Source organism: Euwallacea fornicatus, chromosome 7, assembly GCF_040115645.1.
Source record: "Euwallacea fornicatus isolate EFF26 chromosome 7, ASM4011564v1, whole genome shotgun sequence".
NCBI classification, from domain to species: domain Eukaryota; kingdom Metazoa; phylum Arthropoda; class Insecta; order Coleoptera; family Curculionidae; genus Euwallacea; species Euwallacea fornicatus.
Genome location: NC_089547.1, coordinates 5,270,123 through 5,281,901, shown reverse-complemented (window position 1 = coordinate 5,281,901; position 11,779 = coordinate 5,270,123). Strand labels below are relative to the sequence as shown.

Genomic DNA, 11,779 nt, shown 5'->3' with positions numbered 1-11,779 from the left:
GAGCTAATTTGTGGGGGTCAAATGCGAAACATTGACTATTTCCTATCGTCGTTATTGAAATATCGTGCTTGGTATAATGGAAATTGATGTTTTAATAGGTCGAGACTATCAATAAAATATGCAAAATTGCAAAAAAGTGAAACGTTCGGTCGTCGGAAATAATTTATTGCAGTCGTTCTCGGAAGTAGCCACAGATATTTTTTACAATTTTCCACCAACGAGCGCATCATAATAAACTCCGAACAATAAATAGTTGTATTTATTACAAACGACAATTCACATAAGTACAGCGAAGACCAAACCATAGGTAGGTATGTACAACTCAATTTCATTAAGTACTTAAAAAGATACTTAACCAAACCTTAGTCGAAATAGAGAATACAATGTTATAGTAAGCATTAAAAATCTATTTACATTATTACAGATTTACAAAGACTCGAAACTCTACAAACTATTGGCACTTGCAAAAATGAATACCACAAAATCATCGACGAAACATTTTTCACAGAGATTTCACTCAACCTCAGATTTGTCGGTAGTGAGATCGGAGCCCTGAAAGAGCAACGGAGGTGCAAGCCGCAAAGCATCTATTCACAGTCCCGTCGCTTATGCGAGTATGAAAATGAAATTACGACCCTGGCCGCTACCAGCGACTGCGCGAGGCGAAGAGTGCCTTTAGTCAAAATGTTTAGCGAAGTGACTTTTCCATGATAAATATTTATTCGGTGACAAAACTGAAATATCACTGTTAGGACTTGTCCATCGATGACTCAGAGCTACCTTAATAAAACCATTAAAACACCAACGAGGCAATTCACACTCAAAATACTCCTCATCGCTCCCGAGCCCTTAGCTTTGGTCTTATTGACCCCCAATCGGTCCTCAATCACCTGCATGATATCGGGGTTCTTAACCAACTTGGATGCGCACGCAGTGCCCTTAATGGCATCCCCCACTTTGGCGGAAAGTATCCTGAAGTTGACGTCGTTATAGTCCAACGAGGAGTACATGAACTGCGGTAGCCGATCGGAGAGGACCCACACGTTGCCCTCATTGTCCACTTTAACGTCATTGGCGAAGACCATAGTGACGTTGTCCATGTAGACGCGACCCTGAGACTCCATGGTGTAAGAGGGATTGGTGGTCCTCCAACAAGCCACTGCGTTCAGTTGAACTAGGGCGTAGAACAATACTCCTGTCTTCTTATCCAAAAACGAGGCTCCGCTTTGGCTTCGCGGGCCGCGATTGCCAAGGTATTTGAATTCGTGGTAGTTGCTTTGGTTGGTCGCTAAGGACTCGTCTTGAAGGATCTGGAAGGGGACGTTCTAAGATACGGGATGGGTTGAAAGACCTTGTTACCTTGGTGCTCACGGCAAACTCGTCGAAGCTGGTCATGGGATGGAAGAAAAGGGTGCTATAACCGCCCTTTTCGGGTCTCAGTGCGAGCCCGAACAATCCATCCGACCACTGGAAGTTTATTCCTCCTACGGTCATATCGCCGGCCAGAGGCTTAATGTGGAAGTAGTTGTGTTTCACCTTCCAGCTTCTGTTCGACTTCCACGAGTACACTATCAAACCTGGTCCTCCTAAGTCTCCCAGATAAGCGAAGGTGTTCTAAAGATCATATCAGCTTTTAGCCCCTCGCAAATGTCGAATGATAAATTGCTTAATCTACGCCCGACGTTTACGATTCCCCGTCTGGGGCTACGTCTTTTAACGATCATTATAAGGATTTATTACCTCACAATCCTCATCTTCAACCGCGATGTTGGCCAAAAACGAGTCTTCGGTGGTCTGTTCGAATGGTATTTCATAGCTTCTGGTCAGTTCATCGTTGTGGAGATCGTAGATCATGAGGGTGCTGTTTTTGTATATCAAGGGGGTGTTCTCTAATAGGCCCTGAAATGAGTTTTGGCGTGAGCCCCGGACTTTTCTCCGTGACCATTATTTTTTGCTCGTTCAAAATCGAAAATTCAAAAATCGTCGAAAATCGACAACCGCGCAACCGTCTTTTGTCTAGCCGCCATGTTGTACTTCGTGGAGTTGCCGGTAGGACGGACGCCACAATGGCGGCCCGCAGCCACGACGCAGATGCGTCAAAGTGTTATGTATTTATTTAATTCGAGGGTAAGGCAGACCATCTATTACTTAACTTATTAACCACCGATGTTATTTATCGCCGATTGTTTGCTTTTAATTTATGTACGTACATACTCGATTATGTAAAAATTTATTGCGAAGTCGTTTTGATGTTGCTTTTGAAACCGCGCATTCTTCAGAGTCACGATCACATGTGACTTGTTAACTACATAAAACTCGCATAAAACATGCAATAATCATGTGTTTCTTAGTATTGGGAGCGTTCGCCCGATGGTACTTACCTCAATGCCGGTATCGAGTACCCAAAGCCTCCCACACTGGTCCGCCCGGATCCTGAAAGGGGACACTATCTCTGGGAAGGAGCCGAGGGACCTGTGCGCGTCCCAGTTCGGGTAGGGCTTTAGAATCGGGGAATCCACAGGATCTAACAAACCAAAGATTAGATCTCCCAGCAACCAACAAAGAAGATCTGCGCGAGTCTTCACGTTTAAGACGGAGACGGCTAGATCGATTCAAAAGGCTGAATTTAAAGGTCGCGATTGCCGGTAGATGGCTCCAAGAGCCGACTCGACGGCCCGTCGAGAAGCTAATTGTCCCACTGACTACTGGTGGAATTGCCGGAGAGCCGGAATAAACGGCTTGCCCGTGTCCAGGACATTCGCGATGTCCGCTCAAATATTATCAGTTTTGAAAGTGTCCTTGTTTTAGCCGTAATTTTAAGTCGACCTAAGCCAGTTCTCCGTGGAATATCCTTAAAGCGCGTTTTCCATCTGCGTTTTCACCTCACGTCTCCCTCCAGCAAACCGACGGTTTCGGGCGGGAACTCGAAGGTTCCTGCGAATCGAAATTACTCGGACCTCGGACGCACGTGCGTCCTTAACACAAAACCCCAAATAAGGAAATTTCGCCGTTGTCCTCACACGTCCCAGCCATTGTCTCGCATTTCTACATTGTTGTACACGTAATTAAAGCTATGATAATCAATTCATGTCGCTCCATCTCGTTCCGCGAACGGTGTTTATTATTTTTCTTAAATCGATCAGGCTAATTGACTAAGTCTCGTGATTTAGGGCATTTTTGTAGGTCAGTGGATATTGATTTATACGAGGCATAACAAGGTCCCGCGCGTACGCGCGTACGCGAAAATTTTCGACGCGGGCGGCCCCAATTCCGTGGAGATCTCACCTGTGGTCCTGTCGATGTAAGCCAGAGAGGCGGGCACCCCGAACTTCCACCTGGGCACGGTGACGAATATCCGGTTTTTGTAGACCTCCAACCCTAAGGGGAGGTTATTCTCGGGGACGAAGGACTGGTCCTCGATCGCCGCCTGCCTTTTGCCGGGGCTGCCGAATTCGAAATCCAAGATCTTCCATTGATAGAATATGTTGAGCTTGTTGCTCGTGGCCTGCCCCGAAAGGATGGCGAACACCAGAGGCAGGAACAGCATTATTCTGCGAAAGACAATTCCGTGTGACCCTGTATATATGTGTGTGTGTGTGTATGTGTGTGCGAGAGTACGAAAGCGAAGTGTGCAACAACGAAAACCGCACATTATCTTGAAAATAAATTTGACTTTGATAGTTTTAAATTGGCTAATAGGAGCAAGGTCAGGCTGGTCAGAAGGATTATCGCGGCTCGAAACTGGTCTCCCTTCTAATCTATGAACATAGTAATGAATTCAAGATGAGGTCGCGTCTTACATTAAAAACAATAAATAAATAAATAAGCTCTAACGCTAATTGACTTTTTATTAAAGCGTGAAACTCTTTATTCCTCGCCGCTCTCGTTATTGTCCTAGGAGAACAAAGACTGAGAAAAATGCGAAGTCTTCGCACCTTAATTTTCGCTTGGGACAATTACGCAACCTTCAAATGTCGCATTTTCCTCAGCATTTTGAAATGCTGAAGGTGTAGACGGGGTCTTGAAACGTGTTGTTTAGCATTCGGCACCGTTCCAAAAGCCATTACGGTGCGACGTTCGTTTTCTGCTAATTAAGGCGAGTTTGATGTCGTTCTGTGAAATCCGCGTAAAAACTGTTTGAAAGAACGTACGGTGGCAAATTTGGGCGAAGGCTGGTGGGCTAATGGGTCGTAAAATGCCATGGCTGACCGCCCTAGGCCAACGGTCAAACGCGGCGAATAATCAGACGCTCTGAAACTTCCCTCGACGAAGAACGAACGAGAACACGGGTGATGGGCGAACCCCGCCTGAGGCCCGTTTCAGAGTTTTCTTACCTACGGGACGTCCTTACAGGCACTTTTCCGGGGAACAACTTCCCTACAAGTCCGATCGCTCCCACACGACTCGCCACGCAATCTCTCGCTGTAGCCTCAATCGACCAAACTAACGGACTACCCATCACGGGCCCACGAAGCCCCGTTTTTGGTCTATTTGTAACGAGGGAGTAAGTAGGGCCTTTGGGTTGAGGCCCGCAATTTGGGTTACCATTAGTCCGCACAAAAGCGGGAATATCGGGGTCGTCCCTGAGGGCCCCGCCATGAACGCGCTCGGGGGCGGAATTTTTCGGCATCGCGCACAGGCAGGTCCGATCAAAAGGGCGTAAGCGATGACATTGCAAAAAGGAGTTTTGCAAGTAAATTCTGCCTTGGGGTCTGCAGCTCGTCGCTGGAGACGGGGAGAGAGTGGGCCGGTTCTGGAAAGGGAATTTCCAGCGATTTTCTTCGCATAAGGCCGACTTAATGGAGAATTGCACGACCTTTGAGTTGGGCAAGGGGCTATTTCGTGGAGATCTTCGTTTCGGAGAAATGCGAGATCGATTCGCGCGCTGATCCAATATTCGAGCTTTCCGAAGGATATTCCCATGGAAGCGACCGGCTGCGGATTGCCGATTTTCCCTGGCTGGGTCTCGTTCAATGGAGAATCGGACGGTCCTCACGATGGCGAAGAGGTGATTTTCGCGAGAATTTTCGTTTCTGAGACATTTTGCACGAACTTCGTAACACGCGTTCGGACCGAGTTTTCCGCGAGACCCGCTGGGATTTCGATTGGCCCGTTTTCCCGATCGGGTCTTGTTCGATGGAAATTTTCATTCTTGAAGCCAGAAATCGGTTTTGACAGGAACGTTTTTCTTTCAAAAGAGCGAAATGCGACACTGCCAGCGGCCTTGAAGGAGGAAATTGTCTCTATCAAATTCGCGCGGCGCCCATGTTTACCTTCAACAAACGTTGTTATTCAACGCACATAAATAATTAGTAATAAAGAATGATTTTAAGAAGAATTAAATTGCGAAGGCAAGATTCCTATTACGTGTGAGCCCGTGGATAAGGAAAAACCACTGTGGGCGTCTTGTGTGCACAATAGATCTTCGCGTCATCCTGCGATTTCTAATCGTCCCTAATTCTTCCTAATCGACCTAATGGAACTTTGGCCGGTTCGGCCAAGAACGGCATAGAACAAATACGTGTAAGTTCCAGGCTATTAGTAAGCTCTAGTAAATACTCTTAATGCCCCATTAAGTGCCTGTAATCTGCCTCGTAAAACAATTCCTATTGGTGATTTTTATGGCTTTCCGATTCATAACATTCCACTTTCATTAGTATTTTTATCTATTGCCTACAGCCACCTCCGCCCCATTGCAATAAAACTTCCCTTTAGGCGAAAAAAAAAACTCGAAATTTTTCCTATTTGCCCGACTAATTAACGCAATTCCGACCTTCTTCGAAAACGAACCGCGAACGCCTATATCGTGTGTTCCACCACACACAAGCATTTTCAGCTTGTCATGCTTCTCTTAGATTACCAATACTATCATAGTCCAACAAAATGTTCAACGGCCACATCTGGTTTTCTCTAAACACCTCGTCACGACCAACAAATAATCGCAATCTCACCCGTCCAATTAACCAACCAGCTTAACAAACCTAAACGGCCTATCCGCTCCTTAGTGTAGGTACCTATTGGTCAATTTAGTTCAACGTGGTACCAATAAGTCCCGGTACTAATCGCGAAGAACTATTAGGCCGGAGCCGAAAACTACGCACATGTCACGAGGCACTAAGTCTGGTATGCGGCCCGGCTATGGGTACGGCTCTAACTGGACTGACCTTACCGAGTACCGGCCGATTCATGCTCGTGATGAGTGAAAGTAAGTAAACATTGCTAATAACTTTTGTCTTGTTCTCGATTGGTTTTTGGTGGTACTTGGTACCTACCATGATGGCGTGAGGATTCTCGAATAAATCACAATTCCAACGGAATCCCCACAAATCCAGGATATCACGTTATTCCAGGGAAATGTTCTCCAATACTATCTTCTCCCCCCTACTTTTCTTTCTTAAAATGGAAAGGTTTGTCGGCATAGTTGCGCCTTACTTGTCTATAGTAGAATTTATCACCTAATGTAGCCCGGTTTAACTGTCGCTCATTCGAAACTCTGTAAATTCCAGAATTACAAAAAGTAAAGTTTTTTTTTATTAAAAAAAAGAAAAGCAATCTTGACAATATGGCGTAGGAAATTTATTCGTGCAATAACCCTATGAACAACCCACATCTTGACAGCATGGCGAACGCGACGCATTGACTTTTTAACTCGGCTGAAACAAAAATTATGCAGTTTTGATAGAATTAATGCCGAAAAAACAAAAACATCCTTTTAGTGTAACACATTGACGTCACATTTTCTCGGTAAATGAATTAAATTTATACCACTCACTTAAGATTTACGATAGCAGCAAAACGAGGCCGGTAATTCGAATAAATAAACACCTTTATAGTCCTCAAATACGAAATCTTTTAAATTACAGCCCAACAGGGGCTTCGTTGCCATAAAGCGGATATAAAGATACCAAAAAATCACTGTTTATAATACCTCAAGCGGTGCTCGGAGTTCTACAGCCAGTTGAATTTCGGTGATGTATAGACGCAGTTAAAATGTACCCCAATACGAATTCGATTGTGTCAATGTCGCGCCCCCGGTAAGCCTCTCGTCAATGCTTTCAACTCCTGCTTCTTCTCATCACATTCCGTTAATATTAAAGTAGTAAGGCCCTTCATAGAAGGATGGTTATGAAAAACGGCCTATGCAACGTTGTCCAGTCTCAGTCCAATCGCCAACGCTTCGGCATTTTCAGCTACGAGAAACTGGTGGACTCAAGCTGGGCCTTCACCCTCTCTACCTTCCTCACAGTGCTCTTCCTTAGCTGGACGTGCTTCGCGATCTTCTATTGGCTGATCTGTTTCACCCACGGCGACTTCGAACCCAACCACCTGCCAGAATTCCAGCATGAATACAATTTCAAGTGCGTTTCTCGTTAACTGCCGAACGGAGGATGATTTTTCAATTGACATAAGTTGTTTAGGCCCTGCATCTACGACATGAGGGATTTCTCCTCGGCCTTTTTATTCAGCATGGAGGCTCAGCACACCGTGGGTTATGGCATAAAGGCTCCCAGCAGTGAATGTGCCGAGGCACTATTTGTGAATACTATACATTGCATCATTGGGTTTGTGATGCAGGTAAGGCCGCGTGAGTGATCTGTCTTTAGAATAATATAGCTCTTGTTTAGGGGTTTATGGCAGCCATAATCTTCTCCAAAATGACAAAGCCGAGAGTGAGGTCGCAAACCCTCATGTTTTCCAAGAAAATAGCAATTTCTTTGAAAAATAGGAAGCTGTGCCTCATGTTTAGGGTGGGGGATATTCGTCTGAGGCATATCGTCGATAGCAAAGTCAGGGCCTTTGTTGTGAGTTTGGTTACTGTAAGCTCAGTACTAATTGGTAACAAATATAAAAAAATATAGGTCAAGACCATCAAGACTAAAGAAGAAGAGATTCTTCCATACGCTCAACGGGAACTGAACCTGTGCATGGACGGTTGCAGTGACAGCATCTTCTTCAACTGGCCCATAATAATGCATCACACGATCGATGAGAACTCCCCTTTATATTATTTATCACCCAGCGATTTGTGTCAGCAAAAGTACCTAACATTGCGAGCAACACAGAATTATGGTTTCCCTCTGATACGACACCTTCTTGCAGGTTTGAAATAGTGGTAGTGATAGAAGGAACCGACGAGAACACCGGCCAGATGACCCAAGCGAAATCCAGTTATATGCCCAACGAAATTCTCTGGGGCTACCGCTTCGAAAACATGATAATATTTAATAATTATCGCGAGGAATACGAAGTAGACTTTTCCAAGTTTGATGTGGTGGCACCAGTAAACACTCCTCTTTGCTCTGCTGTGTATAATGATCAATACAACACCATGCAAAACTCTAAAGGTATCTAATTAAAACAGCATAAAAACGGCCCTGAGTAAAGCTTTTACAGTATGTTCAACGCGCTTAACTCTTGATTTTACTCCTAGACATAGCTTGGGAGAAATACCCGAAAAACACGTAGCAATTTTCAAGGAAGTTGCTAGGGATATTTCAATAGATATTAGGTGAAGTGTGGAGGAATGTAGAGGGTGAGTAGCAATTACCGGGCACAGTCCATACTGCAGTGTCCAAGCTTTCCTGTAAAAGGTTGATAAATCTGTTACGTTCGTAATTTTGCTATTTTTTGGTAAATTTACATTCACCATACTGTCAAGATTTTACTATAAGCAATTTTTGCTATGGATTTTTCTATATTAGATGTAGTTTCTTAATTCAGAGCTTTCTGTCATGTAACTTAATTACTTATCTTGTTATTTATCTTTCTTCTCTAGCGCAACCTAAACTTTAATTTCGATGAGTAGCTTTACTCAAATTAATGAACGTTGAAGGTGCGCGGTCTAAACAGAATGAAATTAAAATTATGTTGAAAAACGGTGATTTAATTTTACGTCTTCCCGCCATCAGTGCGTTACAATAAAGTTAATCCGCAGCTTAGTCGTATTCGTCTCTTTCTCCGCTTTATGCCAATAAAGGAAGATGGATGATGTAAATAACGTCGATTAGTTATTTTTACGGTAACACGTGATCGTGACGAACACATTTAAATTTGAGGTTAGAAGGTTGTGTTTATCAATTTTAAACATTCTTTTACAAAAAACATTAAAAAAAAGTTCATAAAACACAATTTTTTTGTATCAACTGATCTTATTCCCAGCTCTCCTATTTGCACAAACCCTAAAGCACATAATAGCAACCATGGCCTCTGGAGAGGACAAAAGAAAGGTAAGTTGGCCCTTTCAACTGAATTTCAAATTTTCCTCTCAATAAAATAACGTGTAGTCCGCGAATGCCAGCCAAGACCAGAAGGAAAAGAAACGGAAAGAGTCTATTTTAGACCTGTCCAAGTATCTGGAGAAAACCATCAGAGTTAAATTTGCTGGGGGCAGAGAAGCCAGTGGGATACTTAAGGGTTATGACCCACTCCTGAATCTTGTCCTAGACAATACACTGGAGTATCTCAGGGATCCTGATGATCCTTTTAAGTTGACTGAAGACACCAGAGAATTGGGGCTCGTTGTTTGCAGAGGGACTAGTGTAGTGCTTATTTGCCCAATGGACGGAATGGAGTCTATTCCAAATCCTTTTATTTCATAGGAATAGTTTTTAAGGACTTTGGGTATTAATTTATAGGTATGTGGACGAACTTGCTATTAATTTTTTTACTGTTCACCAGTAAAATAAGTTTGGATGGGTAATTTGTAAAGAATTACACGTAATTTTAGAACAATAATTTTTATTAAGAGTCAAAACAGTCTGAAAGTATACAGTCTATTTTTCATTACATCATGAAAAAAACTACTAATGAACGTTTCAGACTTATAACAACAAACCCCTTCCACTAGACCAGAAATGAAGGTGAGACACTAAAAGTTAAAGAATAAGTACACAGTCAGAAAATAATGAAAGACTAGAAATATAAAAATTAATACTTTTCTGCTGAGAAAGATAGTTGAAACCCTTTTTGATTATTTAATTTGCTTGAACTTCCTTTTGTGTTAAACTTTCATTCAGTGTCCCACTTTCAACACACTTCCAAAGGCCATAAGTCTTCCCAACAGTAGTCTGCCACAACCTCAAAGTTCCATCCTCGGAACCTGACGCATACAACTCACCATCTGGAGAGAATTTTATGCAATGCACTGGACCAAAGTGGCCTTTAAATGATTCTGAAATTTAAACATGCAATAATATAAAGAAGTTTCAAAACAATCCAATTATTTTACCAATCTCTGAGCCACTTTGATAGTCATGTTTATAAACTTTCAAGTCATCACCTGCAGCTACAAAAATGCTCTTGTCTGGATGGAGAGAAGCAGAATTAACAGGTGATGGAATGGTGTATTCTCGGATTTTGTTTAAAGTTTCAGCATCAAAAAATGCTACTTTATTGGAATAGGCAACTGTGAGCACTGTGCCATCTTTAGACACTTCGAGACTGTTGGGGTTGAATGGGAATGTGACTTTTTGCACCTCCTATTTTTCATTTTTGTAACACCAATTTTTATTAATTTATACAAATTTACCTGTTTACTAGCCCTATCCCACACTCTTAATGTTTTATCATCAGCACAAGACACTAGATGAGTGTCATTGCGAAAGAACAATACATGCCTTATGCCGGCTGTGTGACCAGGAAAAACATCTGGAGCTGCAACAAGAATTGTTACTAAAACTTGCTTATTGTTAAATTATTAAATTTTATACTGGCTTCTGGTTTGTTGAGATCGAAAATCCTAACCAGCTTTTCATTGCTGCCAGTAACTAACAAAGCAGAATCTTTAGAGAAATTGACACTTTTTACTATGTGATTGTGCTGGAATGAGTGCAGTTCTTCCCCTGAGATGGCATCCCAAACTTTGCCTGAACAATTGTTAGGATTGGTGATGAAAAAAGAAATTTGTTGTATTGAAAGAATACCTGTAAAATCAGCTGCGCCACTTGCTGCTCTTGTAGCTTGAGAATTCAAAGCAACCCCCCAAACAGCTCCCTTGTGACCTTCAAAAGTTCCAATCCAATCTCCTGTATCACCTTGTCTGAGCATTGGTTTTCCATCTACAACAATAAATGCACTTAAAATTTAGGTGCAAATTCCAATGAGACTTTAAGTTAACACTCATCTGTTGATTAAAAACAAAGTTAAGCTTGAAAAAGGGGCTTAACTGATAAGATGATAAGGGTTCGAGACTGAGCATAATTTGGAAACAAACACAGGAACAGAAAAGTTCATGGTTCTGGCCTTACTCAAAGAACTTACACACCTAAAAAATTCAAGACCTTGTTTCCACAGGGTTCGTGGAAAAAATTGAGGCCAAGGTGTCCTACATGCCTGGCAGAAGGTTAAAGACTTGTTGAAAACGGATCTCTACCAGGGAAATAGTACCTCTTTTAACTAAGTGGAAGATTACCTTTGCAAGCCGATATCAGAAAATAGCTACTTTCGGTGATGTCCGAGAAGTCCAAATGGACCACTGGCCGTGTGTGACCGCTACACGTTAACGGTGTTTGGCGTAAATTGGCCATATTTCCATTAATTTTTCAACAATCACATGCACCTCACACGAGTTCGAGAGACGAACTGAAAATCAAAAAACCTAAATGAAAAAACGAAAATATTTCACTTGTCAAAAGAGAACGTCATTGAGACAAGCATAATAATCAGATGTCTTCAATCGACCAAGATTTATCTCTCTTTTTCTACTAAAATATAATAAATAAGGACAGCAGGCAATGAACGGATCCCTGTCAATTGAGTTTTGTGCAAATATTTGGCAAGA

The 11,779-nt window shown here is 42.5% G+C and overlaps 4 protein-coding genes across 12 annotated transcripts; 2 read left to right on the top strand and 2 right to left on the bottom strand.

Moving 5' to 3' along the window:
* Positions 1–241: 241 nt before the first annotated feature.
* Positions 242–6,149, bottom strand: LOC136340436 (protein yellow-like). 5 transcript variants are annotated; one of them, XM_066284562.1, is made up of 6 exons: positions 6,015–6,149; positions 3,286–3,551; positions 2,382–2,524; positions 1,741–1,899; positions 1,360–1,614; positions 242–1,310 (listed from the first exon to the last, which is right to left on the bottom strand). In XM_066284562.1, the coding sequence occupies exons 2-6, from the start codon at positions 3,545–3,547 to the stop codon at positions 777–779; spliced, it is 1,353 nt and encodes a 450-aa protein (XP_066140659.1). In that variant the 5' UTR covers positions 3,548–3,551; positions 6,015–6,149; the 3' UTR covers positions 242–776. The 5 variants fall into 5 exon arrangements, with proteins under 5 accessions (XP_066140659.1, XP_066140658.1, XP_066140656.1 ...); XM_066284561.1 differs by having other exon boundaries at positions 5,952–6,146; XM_066284559.1 differs by having other exon boundaries at positions 5,982–6,145.
* LOC136340442 (inward rectifier potassium channel 4-like) lies at positions 6,081–9,227 on the top strand. 5 transcript variants are annotated; one of them, XM_066284573.1, is made up of 7 exons: positions 6,081–6,205; positions 7,116–7,358; positions 7,419–7,575; positions 7,626–7,802; positions 7,860–8,038; positions 8,101–8,345; positions 8,395–9,227. In XM_066284573.1, the coding sequence occupies exons 2-7, from the start codon at positions 7,120–7,122 to the stop codon at positions 8,511–8,513; spliced, it is 1,116 nt and encodes a 371-aa protein (XP_066140670.1). In that variant the 5' UTR covers positions 6,081–6,205; positions 7,116–7,119; the 3' UTR covers positions 8,514–9,227. The 5 variants fall into 5 exon arrangements, with proteins under 5 accessions (XP_066140670.1, XP_066140671.1, XP_066140669.1 ...); XM_066284574.1 differs by lacking the exon at positions 6,081–6,205 and adding an exon at positions 6,828–7,034 and having other exon boundaries at positions 7,191–7,358; XM_066284572.1 differs by lacking the exon at positions 6,081–6,205 and adding an exon at positions 6,828–7,034.
* LSm7 (U6 snRNA-associated Sm-like protein LSm7) lies at positions 9,089–9,767 on the top strand. Its single transcript, XM_066284582.1, has 2 exons — positions 9,089–9,227; positions 9,285–9,767. Exons 1-2 carry the CDS (start codon positions 9,201–9,203, stop codon positions 9,597–9,599), a joined length of 342 nt encoding a protein of 113 aa, XP_066140679.1. The 5' UTR covers positions 9,089–9,200; the 3' UTR covers positions 9,600–9,767.
* wmd (serine-threonine kinase receptor-associated protein wmd) lies at positions 9,722–11,594 on the bottom strand. Its single transcript, XM_066284579.1, has 6 exons — positions 11,411–11,594; positions 10,923–11,057; positions 10,710–10,865; positions 10,529–10,653; positions 10,229–10,478; positions 9,722–10,171 (listed from the first exon to the last, which is right to left on the bottom strand). The coding sequence occupies exons 1-6, from the start codon at positions 11,523–11,525 to the stop codon at positions 9,975–9,977; spliced, it is 978 nt and encodes a 325-aa protein (XP_066140676.1). The 5' UTR covers positions 11,526–11,594; the 3' UTR covers positions 9,722–9,974.
* Positions 11,595–11,779: the final 185 nt, after the last annotated feature.